This window comes from Leptopilina heterotoma, unplaced genomic scaffold, assembly GCF_015476425.1.
Source record: "Leptopilina heterotoma isolate Lh14 unplaced genomic scaffold, ASM1547642v1 Lhet_14, whole genome shotgun sequence".
Lineage (NCBI taxonomy): Eukaryota > Metazoa > Arthropoda > Insecta > Hymenoptera > Figitidae > Leptopilina > Leptopilina heterotoma.
In genome coordinates this window covers 2,912,562-2,937,378 of record NW_025110859.1, presented here as the reverse complement: position 1 = coordinate 2,937,378, position 24,817 = coordinate 2,912,562, and the positions used below count along the sequence as shown (strand labels likewise).

The 24,817-nt window shown below is 23.1% G+C and overlaps 2 protein-coding genes across 4 annotated transcripts in view; one reads left to right on the top strand and one right to left on the bottom strand.

Annotated features, from left to right (window-relative positions):
• LOC122497979 (lysophosphatidylcholine acyltransferase) overlaps positions 1–6,718 on the bottom strand; it is a 40,926-nt gene extending 34,208 nt beyond the window's left edge. The window contains exons 1-2 of one of the 2 annotated variants that reach the window (XM_043605439.1): positions 5,971–6,718; positions 865–1,008 (exon numbers count right to left, since the gene is read on the bottom strand). In XM_043605439.1, coding sequence (XP_043461374.1) covers positions 865–966 — 102 coding nt within the window. In that variant the 5' untranslated portion in view covers positions 967–1,008; positions 5,971–6,718. The remainder of the gene's footprint in view (positions 1–864; positions 1,009–5,970) is intronic. The other variant, XM_043605440.1, reaches the window with a different exon arrangement.
• LOC122497978 (serine/threonine-protein phosphatase 4 regulatory subunit 1-like) overlaps positions 1–24,817 on the top strand; it is a 595,496-nt gene that overhangs the window by 212,526 nt on the left and 358,153 nt on the right. For both annotated transcript variants that reach the window (XM_043605432.1, XM_043605431.1), the window contains exon 2: positions 1,728–1,780. In XM_043605432.1, the coding sequence (XP_043461367.1) occupies positions 1,728–1,780 (53 nt within the window). The remainder of the gene's footprint in view (positions 1–1,727; positions 1,781–24,817) is intronic.

Here is a 24,817-nt window from a genome sequence, read left to right as displayed (position 1 = left end):
AACCTTAAAGTGATTTGCTTCTAAGGTCCCTTTCTTCAGATCGCGTCACAAATAATAAAATTAATCCAATTAATTATATACATTTTTAATTAATTAAATTAATTAAATTAATTTAAGGAAAAAAAATTTCACCGGAAACAGCAATAAGTTTCTCTAGAATAGCAAAAGTCTTAACTGAAGCAACTAAAAATTTTGTTAATATAGGGAAATTTGTAGCAGTTGGTTTTTTCCACTTTTTCTGTGAAATAATTAAATAGATTAATTTGGTTAATTAAATTTTAAAAAAAGTATAAATTTCTTCTTCTATTACTAATCAAATAAGTGCATCTCTTAGGTATCTATTAATTAATTAATTAATTACGTTATTAATTTATTTAATGAAATTGAATTCTTCACTAGAAGGAAAATTAGAAAAAGAACTAAAAAAATTCAACAAGAAAGATACTAGAAAAAAAGAAAGAAAGAAAGAGAGAATGAAAGAAAGAAAAGAAAATGAGAACAAAATTACTATATTTAGAAATATTTTCCGAAAGCAGAGACTAAAGAATAACTTTTTTTTTAATTAGATGCCAATTTGCCTGTATGTAGAAATTTTTGCATTGATTTTCGTTTAAAAATTTATTAACATACGACACTCTTGAATACTATTTTCATCTGGCAAAGGAATGTCATTTAAAATCGTACTACACTTTCTAATAATTTCAACAGTCTATAATTTAATATCGATTATTTATTTTTATGTATTTAAATAAAACCAAGAGAGAGAGAGAGAGAGAGAGAGAGATTTGGTTCATTAATTGTTATAACTAGAGTCAAACTAATTTTAAAAAAGCAAAAAAAAAAAAAAAAAATTTGCTCGCTAACCTTGAGTTTGTCGTAGGTCGTGTCAAGCTCCAAACGATGTACAAAGGGGTTGAGGATGTCGACACCAAAGGATGCCTTTTCCTCATCCTTTTGATCATACATTTTTTCACGTTAATTTCCTCTATTTCCCACGATGATTATTTTCTGAAAAAAAAGAGAAAAATGGGTCACAATTTTTATTAGTATTGACTTTTGGGGAATTATTTTGCAAAAATTTATAAGTCCACTTTGTCCCAATTTAAAATGAAAATAAACTGTCGTTAAGAGAATTAATTATGTTTTAATGTAATTAATTTGATTAATTTAAAAAATTTATAATAATTTAATAATATTTAATTAATATTAAATTTTATTAAAGTAACAAATTATTATAGAATGTGTTATATTATTAAATATATTTTTATTGCTTCCTTATATATAGAGGAAGGATTGCATTTATATTGTTATTCATTTATTTAATAAATATATTGTTTAAAACAATAATTTAATATTGACCTAAGAAGCAAAAATTTATAGGTTATGTTTGTTATGTTTAAAGTGAAAATTCATAAAGTGGGTTAACTCCTAATACAAACTATTTATATTCAAGCCTTTTGTTACATTTAAAATATTCAATAAAAATTTTTTTTTTTATTTTACAAAATTAAAAAAGTATCTTTTATTTAGGGTAGACGTGTAAACATAACCTTTAAAAGTTTGCTTTACGTCAAATCAAGTGATGATAATTATTTATTTATATTTCATTATAATAATTAATAATAAATTAATTTATTTATTAATATTAACTATTTCTTTGTTATTATTTTTAGTTTTATTTTTATTATAAGTAACAAATTGTAAATTTCTTTTTTTTTTTGTTACAGATTCTATCCAGATTTTCAATTATTAAGAAAGTCGATAGAAACAGGATTGAAACGTAAGTTATTATTAATATTTGTTTAATTTAAGTAATTAAATTGATATTAAATTAAATATTATTGTTGAATTATTTGTAAAATTACTTTATAATAATAATAATAATAATAATTTTAATATTATTATTTATTTTTATTTATTTATTTATTCGTATAAACGTATATATATATATAAATATATAAAAAAATATTTTTTTAGTTGATAAATATTCTTGAAAATTTAATTCTTCTTACATTGAAAAATTAATTAAATATTCTTATTAAATTATTCATAGGATTAAAATTAATATTGAATTAAATATTATTATTGAATCATTTGTAGGATTAATTAATTGACTAACTAATTAAAAAACTAAAACTAACTGATTAATTAGTTAAAACTAATTAGTTAACTAATAATATATTTATAATAATTATTATTATTGCAATTATTTAATCATTAAATTTCTATTCTTTTTGACGCGTTCTTAAAAGAAAACTGAGATTTTAATTTATTAACGAAAAGTAATAAAAATTAATAAAAATTTATAATAATTAGTATGATTAATAATTGACAGTGAGTATTAATAAATTAAATTATTTCGCGTGATAAATTTTTAAAACAATGTTTCATCACTTGTTAAATTGTTTAGTAATCACACTTGCCTGTGCTATGTATAAAGTGTTTATTTAAAATTCTTTTTTTTTCATACTATCGAAGCTTAGAAGCCAGTTTTTTTTTCTTGTTAACGAGGTAAACTTATAAAAGATTAGGTGGTATATACATTATCGTCACCTGCTACATTTACTAAAATGTTTTATGACGCAATAAAGTTTATTCAGTTGGTTTTTTTTTCTTTGGCAAAAATAAAAAATTCTTATGTGATACTAATTATATTAACTTTTCTCTTTAACCTTTGATATTATAACTTTATGAAATATTATACAGTAGGTACTTCACAGTTCGAATTATTTTTTTCAATTATTATTATTTTCACTATTTGTTGAATTGGTGTGTATAATAATTTGTAAAGAATTAATTTTTTTTATCTAATTTATATTATTTAGTATTTTTAATTATATTTTTAAATTATTATTATTTATTATTACAACTTATTATTATAATTAATTTTTTTATAATTTAATGTTGTTATTTGTTATATCATAATTTATTGTTATAATTTAAATTACAATTTATTTATTTATTATAATAATTTATTTATTATTATAATTTCAATTATATAATTTTAATTATATTAATAAATATAAATTTTACTATACAGGATGTTTTAACGAATTTATAAATATAAATAATTATACAGTATTAAACGTATGAAAATACTGTGAAAGTAATTGATTGAAAGTTTTTAAGCTTTAGAAACTTTTTTATTTAAAATTAAAGACGCATATTGAAGTTCGATACTGAAAGAAATCGAGATACATGACTAAAGTAGTGTCAAGTGAAATCTAAGTGTTACGACATATTTAAACTGTAGAAATTTTAGACTTCCCGTTCGCATTTTATACAAAAAAAATTACAAGTGAATAATATTTGTATTTTATTTATTTTTCATACATTTTTTAAAATAAGGAGTTTATTTATTAATAAATAGGAGAGTTTTTTTTAACTGATTCAACTAATAGAAACTACTAATTATTTAACATGCGGCTAAATTTTATTCAATAAAAGTAAAAAATAAATTTTATTCAAAATCAAATCTTATTAATTTAAAATTAAAATTTTAATTAAATTTTAATTTAATTAGCATTTAATTAAAATTTTCATTTAATTTAATTTTGACTAAATATTTTTAATAAATTTTTAATATATCGATTCTTAGTGAATGAATCAGTAGTGAATTATTATTCTGTGCGTTATTATTATTTGTTAATTATATATTATTTATTGCTATTCATTTATTTTTTATTAAATTTATTTATTTTTTATTATAATCATTCGTTTATTTTTTATTGTATTCATTTATTATTATAATCATTACTTATTATCATTATTATTTATTTTTATTACTTACTACTTAATTATTAACTGTAAATATTTTTTTATTTTTTTTTTATTTCATAAATATATATGACTGTCGAATAATTATTTTTAACAAAATTTTCTTTTCTTTTTGCAAAATATTATTTTATTAAAAATTAATAGTAGAGAAGCTAAAATAAAATATTACTTGATTGAAGTAAAAATAATTTTTGTTCTTAAATAAATGAGTAAATTCGTGTAGTAATTAATAAGTATAATTTATTAAAATTTAAAATTTTAATTCTCATAATTATCTAATTAAAATAATTATAATATAAATAATTAATAAATATAAATAAATAAATATTTTCGAATATTTTTTAAATAAATAAATACTTTTGAATGTTTTTTTAAATAAATAAATTCTTTTAAATGCCTTTTAAATAAGTAAATACTTTAAATGTCTTTTAAATAAATAAATAAATAAATATTTAAGTGGTAAAAATGTAAATGTAAACGAATTAAAAATTTTTTACTGAAACATGTGCTATTAAAATAATTGCAAAATGTAAGATTGAAATTTGTGTTACTTTTATGTAACACCTGCTCTTAAAAAAATGTCATTCATAAATTTTTATTGCAGAAACAGAAAAATTGTTACATTAGTTAATAGGAACATATTGTTCTTGCTGTTATTATATCACTATTATTATATTATTATTACTATTATTTTATTAGTTTTATTATTATTATTTTTATTGTTATTATTATTTTTATTATTATTTTTATTATTATTTTTATTATTATCTTTTGTCATAATAATTTTTACACAAGTCAGTTAATATTACTTATATTAAACAATTTCTAAATCAGTAGAAAAAAAAATACTAGGATTAATAAACCTTGTACTAAATTACAATTTTTTACAATTTTTGTACTATAATTTTAAACGTTTTGAAAGAATAATCGGATATGACGATAAATAATAATTTGCTTCCGGACAATAAATAATAAATGGCATTAAACAGTAATTTGTTAATTGCGTCTTATTAACGAGATTAACTGATAATCTTTTACAATTAATTAGTTATCACGCGCATATAATTTTGTACAGTATTAAAATGATTAATCAAATAACGTTTGATAAACAAATTTGCATAATGCATAATTTATTTATCGAATTTTACACATACCTATCTATGTTTAACGTACAAATTGGCCATTATTAACATAAAAATTCAAAACTCTTATTTTATTGGTAAACTATTTTTATACTTTGTTTAGAATTTTTTATTACTAAAGTTTTAGTTTTTTTCTATTTTTTTTTATTACTAAAAGTTTTACTCTAAATATTTATTTACTGTAGGTAAGTTATTTACTCGAAATATTTATTAAATCGTAAATGTTAATTTATTGTAAATATTTGTTTATTGTAAGTGTTTATTTACTGTAAGTATTTATTTACTATAATTATGTATTTACCTTCAATATTTTTTTGTTAATTATTTGTAAATTTTTATTTGTTGTAAAAGCTTATTTACTGTATAAGTATTTATTTATTCTAAATATTAATATTTCTTAATATTTACCGTAAATTTTTATTTACTATAAGTAATTTTATTTATTTAAAATATTTATAAACTGTAAATGTTTATTTACTGTAAGTATTTATTTATCTTAAATATTTATTTACTGTAAAAAATTTAAAAAAAAAAAAAAATTACTTATTTACTCAAAATATTTATTAAATATGTAAATGTTCATATATTTTAAGTTTGTAAATAATTAAAGAAACTAAAAAGTGGTTATTTACTCTTAATATTTATTTACAGTTATAAAAATATTTATTATTTAATATAATAACAAAAGGGTTTCTTTGAAACCTGTGACAGATTGAAAGAAATAATTATAAATATTTGTGTAGTGTAAATATTTATTTTAGGAAAATAATGAAAGTAAAATAAATAATGAAAGGAAATAAAAGTTATTTTACATTCGTCCGTTAAATAAATGAATAAAAATTTCACTTAAAACGTAAAAATTTTCACCAAACGAAAAAAAATACTTTTTAACGAAAAACGAGAAATTTTGACAAAAAGTCTATATATTTTCTTTTTCTAATTATAATAAAATACAGTTATTATAATAAGAGAAATTTCTCGGTTGGAGAATTTGAACTATTTTCATTGAAAGATTCAAAGTCAAGTGCAGAGCACCCGCAGTGAGACTCACCTTGTGCCAGGTAGCCACTGTGAAATAACTTGAATTACACAATTCCTTTTATTTTTAATTAATTATTTTAAACAATTGTCACACTTTTCTTCTTTTTTTTCTTCCAATCAAGATTTTTCTTCTTCCCCCCTAAAATTAGTTATTTCTTCGGAAAATTTTATTAGCACACTAAACTTTGCCCGGTCCATGTATATTAAAAAGACGAATTTTCCAAAAAAGAAAGAGGAAAAAAAAATTGGAAAAACAAAAAGAAACTGAGAAAACGAAATTTGGTGAAAGAGGTGCGCGCACCGGAGCACAGACACTGAATCAATCGAAGTCGCGCATCATTGCACGCGTAGAGATGATGACAGCTGTCACGAACGCATGGGGGATGTACGGAAGGTACACACACACACAAACCGGGAGGAGCCGGAAAAGTAGAAAAATTTTTTTCTTTTGTCACTGTTTTTTTTTTTTTTTTTGAGAGAGAGAGAGATTTTAGGGAAGAAAAAAAATTGCCGACAAAAGAGGAAGGAGCGCGAACTGATTTTTTTTTTCGTTTTTCGAAAGGGAAATATAAATTTTTTTTTTTTCTTCTTCACTGACTGTATAGTAATTGGCAAGAAGCAAGTTCAGTCAGACACAAATCGACGTGAAGTCAGGAGGATATAGAATGTGCAATTACTCGTGGCCCTCGTCTTCCCTCTCCTTTCTCTTGTAAAAACCAAGAACCAAAAAGCCCATATCTTTCCTTCGCGTATTATAAGATAGCCTATAGACTTTCCCCTCTCCCCACTCTCTTTCTCTCTCTCTCTCTCTTTCTCCTTCTCTCACTTCTCCTAGTGTATAATGGTGGAAAGCCACTCTCTCTCTCTCTTACTCTTTCTGGTTTCTCTCACTTCTCCTGGTAAAATGGTGGAAAGCTGCGTGGTACAGTGACGCGATGGATTTTAAGGGAGTGGGGTAGTTCCGTTTTACCGATCGTTGATTCAAAAAAAATTATTTTTTTTCTTTATTTTTATAAGAAATTAAATAAAAAAAGATGAAAATAAGTTTTTAATTATTTAGAGTCGGAATAATTTTTGAGGAAATGTAAATTACGATTTATTATTTATATAATTGCGTGAGAGTGTGGAAGGTGACCCCGGAATGGGTTACAGGATATTGCTGTCATTTTTGTAATTTATACTCTTTATCGTTAACAACCAATATTTTTGTAATAATTTATAAACATTTCGTTTTTTAATTTCTTTTTTTCTTCTTTTTTTTTTATTTTTCTTTATATAAATTTACTTATTTGAGAAACGATTGAGTATTTCTTTGGGAATTTTTTTCAATTCGATTAAAAGTATTCGTCAATTTTAGCAATAAAAGTAATACATTACTTTTATTGATGAAATTTATTTTAAATTTAATTAAAAAATTAATTTATTAATTTTAAATTTATTTTAACTGAAATATAGTAAATTACTAAAATATTTTAATAATTTACTTTATTTCAATTATTTAATGTCTTTTAGTAATTTAACGTATTTTAGTAATTTACCGTATTTGAGTAATTTTACGCCTTTTAGTAATAATTTACTAACGTTGGAATACTACTTTAGTAATTTAGCATATTTTGGCAATTTAGCGATGTTTAGTAATTTAACCCATTTTAGTAATTTACTAACAGTGTTAGTATAAACGTTATTTTATTATTTAATTTAATTTTTATTTTTCTTGTTTGAGTTTTTTTTAGATTTCGTTTTCTATTTTTATTGGTGGCATTTGCTGGCAGCGCCTTTACACGATAACTGCATTGAACGTTCACCTGAGCGGATAAGAAGTTTTTTTACCGATTGAAGCGACTCGCTAGGAAATTATGTTTATCAAACGGTTCACTCTTTTAGTGACAGTTGATTGAGAAGGCTTCTTCTTTTTTCTTTCTTTTTTTTGTTTAATTGAACATTTCATTGAAGGAAAAATAATAATCAAATTTTCGTTAAGTTTTCATATATAGCAAATGATGACTGGAAATTTTTAAAAAAATTTAGAAATTGTCGGAAAATTTGAAGTAGAATTTGAAAATTGAAATTAAAAGTAGAATTTAAAGTGTCTGGCTATAAAGGATTTTTACTACTGTAATGTATAATATTAAAAAGTTTGTTTAAATTTTAAAATAATATAATAATATATTATTTATCTTTATTTAAAATTTTAAACTAATGGAGTTTCTTTAATAATTTTAATTGAAAATTTTGAAAGTAATTGGATTTTACGACTAAGAAGAATTTTCTTAAAAGTGAATTGAAAATAATTGAATTCTTGCGAAGAATTTTACTATTTATAAAAATATTTGAATTGTTTCGAAGAATTTATTATAATTTTAGGACATAATTGAAATTTATGAAAACATTTAAAAATATTTGAATTCATCCGAGAAATTCAATTAAAATTGTTTTGAAAATAATTAAATTCCTTCATAATAATAATTGAATTATTGCGAAGAATTTTACTATTTATAAAAAAAATTAAAATGTTTCGAAGAATTTATTAAAATTTTAAGAAATAATTAAATTGTTGTAAAGAATTTTATAGAAATATTTGAAAATAACAAAATTTTTTCAGGAAATTCAATTAAAGTAATAATTGATTATTTGATTCAAAATTAAATTGATTTATAATTAATTAATATGATTATGAATAATTAATAATAAATTACTCCAAAATTTATTTATAATTAATTAATTTTAATATAATACTAAATCCGAAATCAATTGAAAATTAGTTGATAAAATAATAAATTTATTAAAAATTTGCAATTATTAATAATGATAAAGAACATGTTTCGGTAATCTGTTTGCAGTTTGAAGTTAGTTGTTGTTTGCGTTTTTGTTTCTTAACTTTTTTATAATTTTTCTTTTCAAATATTTTCAATTTTAAAATTAATATATTGAAAATCATCGAATTGTTGCAAAGAATTTTATCAAAAAATTTGATAATAATAGAATTCCTTCAAAGAATTTTATTATTTAGGAAAATAACTGAATTCTCGCGAAAATTTTATTAAAATTTTTAAAAATTCTAATTAAATTCTTTTGAAGAATTTCTTTGACTTTTTCTTTAACTAATGGAGTTTCTTTAATAATTTTAAATTTTAAATTGAAAATTTTAAAAGCAATTGAATTTTATGAAGAAGAATTTTATTAAAATTGTATTGAAAATAATTGAATTCTTGCGAAGAATTTTACTATTTACAAAAATAATTGAATTGCTCCGAAGAATTTATTAAAATTTTAGAAAATAAATCAATTCTTTCGAGGAATTCTATTAAAATTTTTTAAAAAAGAATTGAATTTCTGCAAAGGATTTTACTATATTTATAAAAATGATTGAGTTATTGCGAAGAATTTTACTATTTATAAAAATAATTGAAATGTTTCGACAAATTTATTAAAATTTTAAGAAATAATTAAAAATAATGAAATTTGTTCGAGTAATTCAATTAAAGTTGTTTCGAAAATAATGGAATTTATTTAAAGAATTTCATGTATATTCAAAATAATTGAATTCATCACAATAATTTTATTATTTTGTGAAAATAATTGAATTCTTTTAATTTTTTTTGACGGATATATTTAAAAATTTGCATTGAAAGTAATTTAATTTTTATATAGAATTTTTTAAAAATATTTAGAGAATAATTGAATTATTTTTAGAGAATTTTAAATTCTTGCTGAAATTGTATTTTATGGAAATTTTTGAAAATAATTATATTCTTTCGTGTAATTTTATTTAAATATTCGATTAAAAATAATTTAATTCCTGCAAAGAATTTTTGTATTTATAAAAATAGTTGAATTGTTTCGAAGAATTTATTACAATTTTAGGAAATAATTTAAATTTATGGAAATATTTAAAAATATTTGAATTCATCCGAGGAATTCAATTAAAATTGTTTTGAATAAATAAAAGAACATTCAAATTATTTTATGTTAAATGGTTATTCGAATAAACGAAAATTATGACAAATAAAATTTCGATAAATGAAATTTCTTAAATATGACATTTCGAAGATTTGAAGGTTATGTCACATGAGAATTCGAGTAAATGCGTTTTATGTCACTTGATAATTCGAGTAATGAACATTATGACAAATAAAATTTCGATAAATGAAATTTCTTAAATATGACATTTCGAAGATTTGAAGGTTATGTTAAATGGCAATTCGGAGGATTAATAATTATGACAAATAGTCATTCGGAAAAACAAAATGTATGTCAAAAAAATTTTCGACATATTAAAAATTATATTAAAAAACAATTCGACTATTTAAATAATAGGATAAAGAATAAATCGATAAATTAAAAATTATGTTGAATGAAATTTCGAAAACTGAAAATTATGCGAAATGATGTTTCGATGATAAGAATTTCGATGTTTTGAACATTAGGAAATTGAAATTTGAGGAATAATCATGCGCCCCCTAAAATTTACTTCTACTACTTACTGTTCGTACCAAATCGAAAGCTTTGTCTGACTATACTTTACTTTTACCACTCACAAAATTACATGAGTAAAAATCTTGTCTGACTGCAACTGTCTTTTACTACTATAATACCAGAATTGTGTCTGCGAATAAAAAATTCCGTCTGACTGGAATTGGCTTTTACTACTTATACTACTAACGCCGAATTTTATGTCTGACTATTACGGACTTTTACCACTTTAAATATTTTCTTACTTAAACTAACGTTCACTTATTCATTTTCACAAGAGTAGAAATTAATAAAAAAATTAGTGTTCGCTAATATTTAGTAAGTATTCATATTAAAACATATACTTTTTAATAAAAAAAAAAATTCTAAGTCTTTTAAAAAATTTCTTCTTTTTCTATCTATATAGTCTTTATAATCGTTATCTTTATCTTCGATTAATGATTGGAAAAATTTTCTAAAAAATTTCCCTCCTCGTTTCACCATAAATATACGACAACCATTAATATTCGAGATTAGTTTCCACGGTTTGCATTTTTCCCCATTGAATAATTCATTATTAAATGATTTATGTATTTTTTGACTCATGTCTCTTTTTCTCCCTTTTTTTACTATTTTTCTTTTTTTTTTTCTTTTTCTATCTTTTTTTTTCTTTTACTATTTGTATTTTCTTCTTTTACTATGTTTGTCTTTTCTTCTTTTACTATTTGTATTTTCTTCTATATCTCTTTTTTTTCTTTCCTTTTTTCGTCTTTCACTTCTTTTTTATTTTAATATTCCTCTCGTACTAAATGAAAGAGAGAAAAAATTATTTCGCACCAAATATACATCTATAGTAAAGTGCCAAAAATTTTATATACATTCCTAAAGTGGCGCGCTGCTTTAAAAGATTAGTTCTTGACCCCTTTTTTCCCTCACACTCACACATACAATATAATCTCCTAAAAGGCCTCTAATTATAATTGTGCAAAAAAAAAAGAAGAAAAAAAATTTCTTAATCCCCCACTTTCAATTCTTAACCTTGGCCCTTTAATATATATTCCTCGAAAAAAATTAAATAGCCAAACACACACACACACACACATACATACACTCAGGCACACTTTTTTCAAATAGAAATCACTCTGATTCAATCTGCACTTGATTTTTCTCCTACATATAACACCCTTCCATTAGCACAGTCAACATCAATCAAAAAATTTATGAAACCAACCGTTTGACATATTTCGCCTTTTCCTCCCCACAACATTCCCCTCCGAGAAGAGAGAAAAAAATAAAAAATTGATAGAAAACGGAGCGAATGATAAATACTTTTAACTAATTTTTTTAAAATTAATTTTGTCTTTTTAGTTTGTTATTATATTATTATTATAAATGAAGAGATAGTAATAAAATGATATTTAGTAACTAATTTTAACTCAGTTTTTTACTATAACTGTAAGTAAATTTTTAAATAGTAAATATTTTGTTATATTAATTGTAATTAAATTTTTTCAATTAATATATTTTTTTTTACTTGTACTTTTACTTTTGCTTTTACTTTTATCTTTAAATTTACTTTTTTTTACTTTAATTTTAACTTAATTTCTAAGGAAATAGGAGAGGAAATTTAGAAAAAGGAAGGGAAAGGAATAAAAAATGGGGAAGAATAGAAGATTGTAGAAAAAATAATAAGGATTAGAAATACAGGAACAAAAAAATTAGAAAAGAAACAAAAAAAGGAGAAAACAGAAGAAAACACAGAAGAAAAGGAGAATAAGACTAGAGGAAAAAATGAAGAAGAAAAGAAGATAAAAAAATAAAAAAAAAGAAAAGAAAAAAAGAAAGAAAAGAAGAGAAAATAGAAAGACGAAAAAAATAGGAAGAAAAATGTAAAAGGAGGAGCAAATAAATAAGTAAAGGGAAGAAAGAAGAAAATTCGAGGGAAAATGAAGAAAAAAAAGTAAGAAATGTGGAGAAAAAATAAAAAACCAGAACGAAAAATAGAGAAAAATGGAAAAGTGGAGAAAAAAAGGAAAAAGAAAGGAGAGAAAAAAGTAGAAAAAGCAGAAGAAAAAATGGAGAAAAAATTAACTATGTTTTGTCGTTAATTTTCTTTATTTTCCTTTTTTTAATTTATAATAAATAAATATAATAATAATTTATAATAAATAATAAAATAATATAATAACTAATTTTAACTTATTTTTATCTAATTGCAACTGTATTTTTAAGTAATAAATATTTTTTTAACTGGAGAAAAATAGAGAAAGAAAAGAAAAAAACAAGAGGAAAAGTTCAGAATAAAGAAAAAAAAGTGAAGAGAAAAAAAAATTTTTAAATAGGTGAGAAAAAATGAAAAAAATAGAAAATATTAATTTTTAATTTTGATTTTTTTACTAATTCCTTTATTATTAATTATTAATTTCATATTAATTTTCAATTTTCCACTAATTCTTTTATTATTAATTTTTAATTTTTTAAAATTCTTTTTTTATTTTTTGTTATTTTTATTTTAATCTTTTCAATTAATTTTATTGTTATTTTATTTTATCAATATTAAGTTCCATTAACATTTAAGTCTTCTATTTTAATTATTAATTTTTGGTGAGATAATTATTCATCAATGTTTATTTATTTATTGTTAAATTATTTTTTTACTAGACAAATTATTCGCGCGGGAATGTTGTATTCCACTGGTTATTTTAAACAAATTCAAGTCATTTTAATTTAAGAAATTTTTAAAGAAATAATTATTATTATACATAACTGAGAATCTAATTGGAATTAAATTTTCAATTTATATTTATTTTAAAAGTTTAAAGTATATAAAATTTCATTTTTTCATTTTTTTCATTTTTTCATTATCAAAATTACAACATTTTTTATTTTCAAATATGAATTTTTGAATAATTTCAAATTCAAACTTAAAAAAATTCAAAATTATTAATTAATTATTCTTGTTGATTAATTTCAAAAATTTTAATAAAATTCTTTGCAAGTATTCAATTATTTTCATAAATAATAACATTCATCGTAAGGATTCAATTACTTTTAAAAACATTAACATATTTTGCAAAAATTCAATTATTATCAAAAAAATTTCATGAAAGAATTCAATTTTTTAAAATTTGTTACAAAAATTCAATTACTTTAAAAAAAAAAATGTCATGAAAGTATTTAATTTTTTCTTGTGTTTATAAAAAATTTTAATAAATTCTTCGAGAAAATTCAATTATATTTATAAATAGTAAAATTCTTTGCAAAAATTCAATTTCCTCTTAATTTTTAATAATATTTTTCAAGAAAATTCAATTATTTTCTAAAATTTTAATAAATCCTTTGAATCAATTTAATTATATTTATAAATAATAAATTCCTCTCCGAAAATTGAATTATTTTCAAAAAATTTTTATGAAAGAATTCAATTTTTTCTTAATTGGTTATAAAATAATTCAACAGAATTCAATTATTTTCTAAAATTTTAATAAAATTCGTTATGTAATTAAATGTTTAATTTCAATTATTAACAAACACGATTTTTTTGAAAACTTGAAAGAAATTTTTCATAAAATTCTATTATTTTCAAAAATTTTAATTAAAATTATTAAAGAAACTCTATTATTTAAAAAAAAATTGAAAGAAATTTTTCAAAAGAATTTAATTAAGATTATTAAAAATTTTTATAAAATTCTTGTCAAGAATTCAATTATTTTCACAAATAATAAAATTCTTCGGGAGAAATTCAAATATTCTCAAATTTGTTGATAAAATTCTTTGCAAGAATTCAATGATTTTTAATATATTAATTTTAAAATTGGAAAAAATATTTTAAAAAAAAAAATTATTAACTATTATTCTCAATATTGTAATAATGTTAACATTACAATATTACTAAATTTAAAATTCCGATACTTATATGACAATTATAAATATTATAATTTGGGTGAAATCATGCGCTCCTAAATTTTATAAACCTAACTGTTGAAAAGTTTGACATTTGAAAAAAAAATAAAAAATTACAGTAACCCACAAAAATTAATTTTCAAAACAAACAAATGAATGTAGATAATTTGCTAACGGAAAGGGAAACTTACGATTATTATAATGTACTAGCCAAATTATCCGCGCGCAAGCGCGCGGGAATGTTGTATCGAACTGCTTATTTTAAACAATTTAAACTCCATTTTATTTAAAAAAATCTGTCCGCGCAAGCGCGGACACATTCTCATCCGCGCTTCGCGCGGGGGCTCGCTTCGCTCGCAAGTTTCAGCGCGCCTCGGGGCGCGCGAATATTGATCGTCGCGCTTCGCGCTCCGTGTATTGTTGCGCGCTTCGCGCGCAAATGGCTCGCTTCGCTCGCAGTGGTCGGCGATTGTTGTGCATTATTTGTGTTCTCGTTTCCTATTATATGTTTCATAAAACAGTTTTTTTTCTTAAAGTTACTACGACTTTAAGGATTACATTCTCATCACATGTTTTTGTTTGCTGATGATTGCGATATTAAGTTAATTTAAATGTATATTTTTGGTCTTGATGATTGAAATTGTTAAGTTATTTTTAATTATACTAACTCTCTTAGTAAAAACATGATTTGCAGAAGCAGCTAAAATATTTTTAAAGTATTAGTATCAAGTTTTTTGTGTAGTGTAGACCGGAGCGTAATGACTAAATTTTCACTCTTTGTTGATTTACTCAGACATTTTTGTTTTAATTCAGTGTTTATCTCCTAGAAAAGATACTCTGGTATCTTAGCTTTCTTTAAAAAAACGAACGTTCCTATATTACAGTACCGTCCGCAATTGTCAGTCCACCCATTTTTAAAGGAATGACAAAAATTTTTTAACATAAAATTCATGTAAACTAAAATTTTTTTTGGTTTATATTTTGAAAGACGATAAAATTTTGAAAAGAATAAGACCTTACAGAAGTCATTTGGCCAAAATTTGTAGAAGATATTCCTAAAAATCGTCATTTTCAATGTTTTACAAAAATTTAAATAACTTCTAAAATAATGAACGCTTTTTAATAATCTTAGGCTTATTTTAAAGGTCTTTTTCTACGGAAAAAGAATTACTTATAGGCATTAACCTGTCATTTTTAACTTGGAATAAGCATGACGTCAAAATTAGACAAAAAAATTAGGAAAAATTTGAAATCAATTTTTTGTACTAAAAACTATTCTAGAACATATATAAAACATGATATGGTGTAGATTTTTCAAGAAAATTTAATAAAAATATATGTTTGAATTTCAAAAATTATTTTTCTTTTAATAATATTATTTCAAATTTTTTGAATTTTTTTGTCCAACTTTGACGTCATGCTTATTCCAAGAAAAAAATTACAGGTTAATGCCTATAAGTAATTCTTATTCTGTAGAAAATGGTCTTTAAAATAAGCCTAAGATTATTAAAAAGCGTTCATTATTTTAGAAGTTATTCAAATTTTTGTAAAACATTGAAAATGACGATTTTTAAGAATATCTTCTACAAATTTTGGCCAAATGACTTCTGTAAGGTCTTATTCTTTTCAAAATTTTATCGTCTTTCAAAATATAAACCAAAAAAAATTTTACTTTTCATGAATTTTATGTTAAAAAATTTTTGTCATTCCTTTGAAAATGGGTGGACTGACAATTTCGGACGGTACTGTACTCTTACATTTTTTTCTACAATGTCGTCAGTATCGTAGGTAACAAAAACAAAGTTTTTGTCTATGGCCAGACAGACAGACGTAATCGCCGGACCATGTTCATTGTGACCGCAATATTTTATTTTGAAAATTCCCTGACTTTTCCCTGATTTTTCCCTAACTAATTTTTGATTTTCCCTGACTAACAAATTTTTGAATTATTTTTTTCTGAGCAATATGTAAAGCAATACTTCTAAATAATGTTGAGAGTAAAAAAAAAATAATTTTATTTGAAAATAAAATTTTTTAGTTCTAGATAAACCGTTTGGCTAAACCTGGCCCAAAAACTTAAAAAATATACCTGGCCCAAAAACTTAAAAAAAAAAAAAAAAAAAAGTTGTTTGTTTTTGTACAAATTTTAAGGAAAAAATTGGAAAAAAATATTTTTTTGAAAATTCGAAAAAATACGAAATTTTGAAAATTTGAAAGTTTTATATTTTTGTCGTTTTTTGACGAAATGAGCTGTCCAACGAACTCAGGCTTCATTTTAATGGACTTAGAAAGCACCCCAAATTGCAAGTCGATTCATTAAAATTTATTCGAGTTATCGTCGAGACAAAATTTTCTACAGACCAACAGACAGACAGACAGACAGACAGACAGACAGACAGACAGACAGATCGACAGACAGACACTTCGCTAAAAACCATTTTTTTGGAATCAGGGGGTCATGAAACGTGAAGATTTATCAAAATTAGAAATTTCTCAAAATCGCACAAATCCAAGACTTTCTCATTTTTGATGAGAATGTAAAAATGTTTAAAGAAATAATTATTATTACCTAACAAAAAGATTGAAATAATTAAAGGTAGAAAAAGTTAACAATTATAGAGAATTAAATTTTCATTTTATATTATTTTGAAACTTTAAAGTTTACAAAAGAAATTCAACAACTTCGAACTTCTAAATTATTTTTTAAATTTAAATACTTTCACTTAATGGTCTCAATTTAAATAGAATTTATACATTACTGGACCTGAACTATGGCTAGAACAATTCCAATTAGTATCTGGGTCATAAAAATTAATTTAATTCACAATTAATAAAAAAAATAGCCACAGCCGGTAATCAGCAGGAGGTGAAAAATTATTTTTTGAGCAAATTTTATCTTTTACATTGCTTATTTTAAACAATATAAAGCCATTTTAATTTAAATATAGTTTTGAAAGAAATAATAATTATTGCACACTAAAAAAAGGTTTACTTCAAACAGCGATATGTTTCTCTAGAATAGCGAAAGTATTATAATTGAAGCACTGAAAAATTTCGCTAATAAAGTGAAATCTGTAGTTTATCCAGGTAAATATTTTTTGTCGTGGATAACAAAAAAAAAATTAAATTAACATCAGATTTTCTAAATTCAAAATAACGAATTCAACATAGAAATTAATCATTTTAGAACTTTATCAAATTCACCCCAGAAATCACTGAATCCGATAAATTAGAAGAAAGTCAGACAAATGGAAGTTCTATTTTGAATTTCTAAATTTTAATGTCATATTTAACGTATTAGAAACGAATTTTTAGTGAATCCTATAAATTTTGTTAAAATACTATTACTGCTGTTAAACTTTCATGTTGTACGAAGAAAATTGAATCTCGCAAAAATTGTTACATATTTTATACTTTTATTTTCAAAATAATTTTGATTACGAAAATTTTAATTATTCCAAAAATTAAAAAAATAATTATTCATTTAGCTTTTTAAACAAAAAATTCCGTAGGTATCTTTTGAAACTACTATAACTGCAAAAAATTAAATTAATTGAAAAATGATAAAGTTAAACAACTTTTAATTATAATTTCTTTGGAAAACAAAATATCTATAATATAAATACTAACTATAAGTTGCATTAATTATTTAATTACAAGATATAATATAATATTATAATGATAGCCCCTAAATTTTAATTCTATACGTTGGTTGTTTAATTGAATTTTTAACTTAATAATTACTAGCAACATATACCTCACTCGCTAACGCTCGTTCGGTTGTATTTAAACTTATTAGTTTTTACTTATTTTTTTTTTTTTATTTGAACTAAGTAAATATTTACTGGACATAAATATTTTAATTTATGGTATCTATTAAATAGTTATTTGAACCAAATACAAATTACTTAAGTCAATTAAATAGAATAATTTAATTTAATAAATATTGCTTTAAATCAATTATAAAAATTACTTGATTAAATAATGCATAGTTTTTAATTAAAATAAATATTTATTTGCATCAATAAAATAATTTTTTTGAAATAACTAAACTTAGAAGGTTAGATTTTGAATGTTAGCCTGATTCTCTGAATAATTAGTAAGAAAAGGGCGAAGATACGTCCATTCTTTTCTTACTAATAGGATTTTCTGTAGGTAATGATCAGGGTGTTTTTTTGAAATTTTTACTGCACTATTCTTACGCATGTCACCGTCACCAATATTGTTACAATATATATTGTAACAATATTGTTACAACAAAGTCTAGACTTTGGGTTTTTGCAAGTCTAGACAATATAGTTGTATAATAATATAAATTTTTCTTTCTAAACCAGAATTTGAACATTTACAAAATTAAAACCTTATAGTGGTTAGAAAATGTAAAAAATTATTAATATTTATAAAAATATAAATTATTTTATTTAAAATCATTGTGTAATAAGACAAAAATTATGAAGTGACATTTACAAAAAATGTCATTGTACATTATACGAAATGTTATTTTTACGTATTCTCTTACTAAACCTTTCATTTTCGTCCGCTATCCTGGATTCGCCATTTTGTATTTTTAAAAAGTGACTTTGGATTCATAATCAGTGGAATTTTACTGAAAATCAGTTGAAAAGTACTAAAATATCAGTCATTCTTCACTGATTATTATTTTATTGTGATTTATTTATTAATATTGTAAATTTCTATCAAACAAATAATTTTACTAAAAGTCAGTTGAAAATTACACTTACAGTAGTGTTTCATTCGAGCAACACGATCCGAGAAACGAACAAAAAACGATTTTCTTTTTGTTTTGATAACCAAGCTGTCATGTTCGCTCGTCTTATTGAAGTAAATTTTCATAAATGTTTATTTACATTATTCGAAGATAATTAAATCTTAAAAAATTACTATAAAAAAATTCTAATAATATTAGTTTTTAAAAATATTATAATGTTATTTTTCGAAAATAATTGAATTTCTTAAAATAATTCTTATATCCTAATTTACCTTTAAAAATTTTTTTTAAATTTTTGGTAATTCAATTATTTTCAAAATTTGCAATTAAAATTCTTCAAAAAATTGTAACAAAATACTTGAAATAAATTAATTATTTTCAATTAAATTTTGCACAATTTCAACTATTCAAAAAGGTTTCTATTGTAGACATATTTGAAAAATTTAATTGTGTTAAAAAATTATTCAAAGAAATCTAAGTATACTTATTTTTAATTATCTATAACTTAATCTATTGAATTTAGAAAAATTACATCAAGAGGACAAAACTTTGTTCTTTCGTCTACTTTTGAATAATGTTTAGAAAACTAAATTTTTATTAATGTTTATTAAAAAATTATTTTATACCTAAAAATGTTAAATTTTTTTAATTTAGGCATGATTACAATCACAGGCACACAAAAAAAAAGTTGTCTGTTCATTGAACAAGACCTACATGTCTTATAGTATTTTGGCCCCCTGAATACGAATATGAAGTCAGAATTGCTCCAGCACCCTCTGTTTTTTTTAAATCGAAAAAACTACCCTTAAGTCTAAAATTCAAGAATTAAAGTAAAAAAAAATAAAAACACGGCTTTCTTCGGAGTAGAAGAATATATTTGTGCGTTTTCTTCTTTCAACAACTCAAATAATGTCAAAATTGCTCCACCACCCCTGTTTTTTTAAATAGGAGAAACTACCCTTAAATCTAAAATTCAAGAACTAAAGTCAAAGAATGAAATAACCACTTTTTTGCGAAGTAGAAGAATATATTTATGCGTTTTCTTCCTTCAACCACTCAGAAATATTGTCAAAATTGCTCCACCACCCCTGTTTTTTTAAATGGGAGAAACTACCCTTAAATCTAAAATTCAAGAACTAAAGTAAAAAAATATGAAATAACCGGTTTTCTTAAGAGTAGAAGAATATATTTATGCGTTTTCTTCCTTTAACCTCTCAGAAATAATGTCAAAATTGCTCCACCACCCCTGTTTTTTTAAATAGGAGAAACTACCCTTAAATCTAAAATTCAAGAACTAAAGTCAAAGAATGAAATAACCACTTTTTTGCGAAGTAGAAGAATATATTTATGCGTTTTCTTCCTTCAACCACTCAGAAATATTGTCAAAATTGCTCCACCACCCCTGTTTTTTTAAATGGGAGAAACTACCCTTAAATCTAAAATTCAAGAACTAAAGTAAAAAAATATGAAATAACCGGTTTTCTTAGGAGTAGAAGAATATATTTATGCGTTTTCTTCCTTTAACCTCTCAGAAATAATGTCAAAATTGCTCCACCACCCCTGTTTCTTTTAAATGGGAGAAACTACCCTTAAATCTAAAATTCAAGAACTAAAGTCAAAGAATGAAATAACCAGTTTTTTTGCGAAGTCGAAAAATATATTTATGCGTTTTTTTCTTTCAACAATTTAGAAATAATGACGAAATTGCTCCATCACCCCCTGCCCTTAAATCTAAAATTCAAGAATTATAGTAAAAAATGATATAACAGGTTTTTTCCAAAGTAGAAGAATATATTTATGTACTTTTTAAAAAAGCATCAGCATTGCTTCATCACCCTCTTATTGATTTATATTGAAAAAACTACCCCTTTAAGTATGAACCCAGAGTATACTAACAACAATAAAAACAATTAGTTTTAGACAAAAGCATACGTTCCTTTATTTTTGTTCTCATAACTAAAAAGCAGAATCAGAGTTAATTTATCATTATTTGTTGTTGAAAGAAGAAAACGCATAAATATATTCTTCTACTCCGAAGAAAACCGGTTATTTCATTTTTTTTCACTTTAGTTCTTGAATTTTAGATTTAAGGGTACTTTCTTCGATTTAAAAAAAAGTAGGAGTGGTGGAGCAATTTTGACATTATTTGAGTTGTTGAAAGAAGAAAACGCATAAATATATTCTTCTACTCCGAAGAAAGCCGTGTTTTTATTTTTTTTTACTTTAATTCTTGAATTTTAGACTTAAGGGTAGTTTTTTCGATTTAAAAGAAAACAGAGGGTGATGGAGCAATTCTGACTTCATATTCGTATTCAGGGGGCCAAAATACTATAAGACATGTAGGTCTTGTTCAATGAACAGACAACTTTTTCTTTTAATAATAAAAATTAAAAATAATTATTTTTAATGTTTATTATTTAAATACACAATTAAAAATAATAATAATACTCCGCAAAAAAGCCCAACTAATAGAAAAATAAAAAAGTAGGTTAATTTTAAATTTAGATCCAACTATTACAATGTTATAGATTTATTAAGTAATATATAACAAGTAATATTATATATATTTCTCTAAATAAAGATGTCTATTGACTTTTTAAAATTGATTTTCTTAAAAATTTCTTTATTAAAAGTATTAATATTTAAATTTTATAGTAATTGCTGTTTTAAAAAATCAATCCGGGAATATTTATTTTTGGTCCGGGAATTTAAAAATAATAATTCACTAGACACCTTGAATTAATTTTTAACTTGATATAATAATTTTAATTCACTAAAATGAATTTAATTTTAGTTTTTAATAGAATTAATAAAAAAGAATTTAAATGTTTTTGGATATCGATTTTTTTCAAAAAATAGGTTATTATTGTATTATTTTTAGTTGTCAGTTATGGGAAAGTCGAGAAGCAGTCGAGAAGTTCGGTCGATGACAATTAGAAAATTAGACGATACGATTTGACAATTAACAAAAGAATAAACAAGATGATCGTTTGAAAACCAAAGACGATAACCAAATAATCGCTCGAAAAAATGAAATTCGCGGATCGAAGTGAAACACTAACTTACAGAAATATAAGTCATTTTTCACTGATTATCCATTTAAAAAATTATTGTTGATGTCTGCCAAACAAATACAGGGTTGCCACGGACCTGGAAAACCTGGGAAACCCGGAATTGTCATGGAATTTTTTTTCACATACAACTTTTTGATTTTAAATTTAGTGCTTACAATTGAAATCAATATGGCATTTCTAAATTTTAGTTTCTTTTGGTCTCTATCTTCCTTTAAATAATTTTTAAATTAATACATTTTAGAAACCCCAAAATGTTATGAAACTGAAGCTACCAACTTTTATGCAATGAAAATTTTTTCTTTTGCTAATTGTTTTTTAATGTAAGAAGCCCTTTAAAAAATTGCAATCGAAAAAAATTGCTTCTGAAGCAAGGAAATAATAATTTAGTTAAAATTTCGGGATATTTGGAAAATCTACGAAAAAATAATTAAAAATCACTAATTTCCTTGCCTTCCTTAGATCCTCTTACAATTTTTTTAAATGACTTGTCACATTAAAATAAATAATTTGTAAAAGAAAAAATTGCTTATGAGGTGAGGAAATAATAATTTTGTTTAAATAATATATGGATTTTTCGAAAATCTGTGTAAAAAATCAAAATTAATAATTTCCCCGACTTCGATCTTTTAAAATTTTTTAAAAGGCTTCTAACATTAAAATAAATAATTAGCAAAGAAAAAATTGTCATTGAATAAACGTAGGTAACTTCAGTTTCATAAAATGTTATTAATTATTATTTAATAACAATTATTATTATTATTAGCTAAAAACATACCAAAACAATTTATTTCTGGTTTGGAATTTTTTAAGAAATGGTCTGGAAAACCTGGAAAAGTCATGGAATTTTAAAATCGATGTCTTGTGGCAACCCTGAAATAAATAAGTAAATACACAAGTAAATAAATAAGTTCCATTACAACACAGACAGCGCAGCATTAGCGAGTGAGGTATTTACGTATATTTAAAAAAATTTCAACAGACACTACGTGCATCAACGAACCTTAAAAAATTCAACAATTTATATTATCAATCGTTTATTAAATCTATACATATATGTGATTTGTGTATATGTAGGAGTTTATATCTGCATATGAGCAGTATACATGTGTATGTAATTTATGAACATGTGTGAGTATACATGTACATGTGATTAGTGTATATGTGTGAGTATACATGTGTGGGTGTTATGCGCGCATGCTTGATATTCATAGAACACTACTGCGCATGCCTGATATTCATAGAACACTACTGCGCATTCCTCACATTGATAGAACACTACTGCGCATGCCTGACATTCATAGAACAATAGTGCGCATGCCTGACATTGATAGAACACTACTGCGCATGCCTGATATTCATAGAACACTACTGCGCATGCCTGATATTTAAAGAACACTACTGCGCATGCGTAATATTGACAGAACACTACTGCGCATGCGTAATATTGACAGAACACTACTGCGCATGCCTAATATTGACAGAACACTACTGCGCATGTGTAATATTGACAGAACACTACTGCGCATGCGTGGCACTAATAGAACACTACTGCGCATGTGTAATATTGTTAGAACACTACTGCGCATGTGTAATATTGACAGAACACTACTGCGCATGCGTAACAGTGATAGAACACTACTGCGCATGTGTAATATTGACAGAACACTACTGCGCATGCGTAACAGTGATAGAACACTACTGCGCATGCGTAACATTGACAGAACACTACTGCGCATGTGTAATATTGACAGAACACTACTGCGCATGCGTGGCACTAATAGAACACTACTGCGCATGCGTAACATTGACAGAACACTACTGCGCATGTGTAATATTGACAGAACACTACTGCGCATGCGTGGCACTAATAGAACACTACTGCGCATGTGTAATATTGTCAGAACACTACTGCGCATGCGTAACATTGACAGAACACTACTGCGCATGCGTAACATTGACAGAACACTACTACGCATGCGTAACATTGACAGAACACTACTGCGCATGCGTGACATTGTGAATATGTATACATTTGTGTTAATATTATTTTTAAAAGATATACATATATATACGGCTAGGGTCGGTCGGTCGGTCGGTCGGTCGGTCGTTCTTCAACTTAATATAATAAGAGATTATTTACTCGGCAGGTATGTGTCCAAATTTAATGACAACATTATTTTAATATTGGGAATAGATATTTGATGTAATATATTTTTAATTGAAAAAATTGACAATATATTTTCATTGATTTGTTGAATATTCTATAAATCACGTATTTATTAAAAACATGAAAATTAAGACACGTTAAAAGTTTATAAAATAAACATGATATTAGACAATATTTTTATGTAATAAAAAATATAAAAATAAAACTTGTATTAAATTTATTACTATTTTATAAAATATACTTTGATAATTTAAATTTATGTTGTAGTCTTTAATAATATATAGTAATTATTTTAAATTATTATGAAAGTAATTAATAATTAATAATTTTAAATTATGAAAAATAAATATTATATTTTTAACAATTACATTATGTAGAGTTTTGTAAGTTAAAAAATTATTAAAAAGTTAAAAAACTAAATATTCTGTAATTAAGAAATTTATAAAAATAAAATTCAATTGAATGTAAATTATATCAAATAACTTTTTTCAATATATTGAAATAATGTTAACATTAAATTATAGAAAAGTAT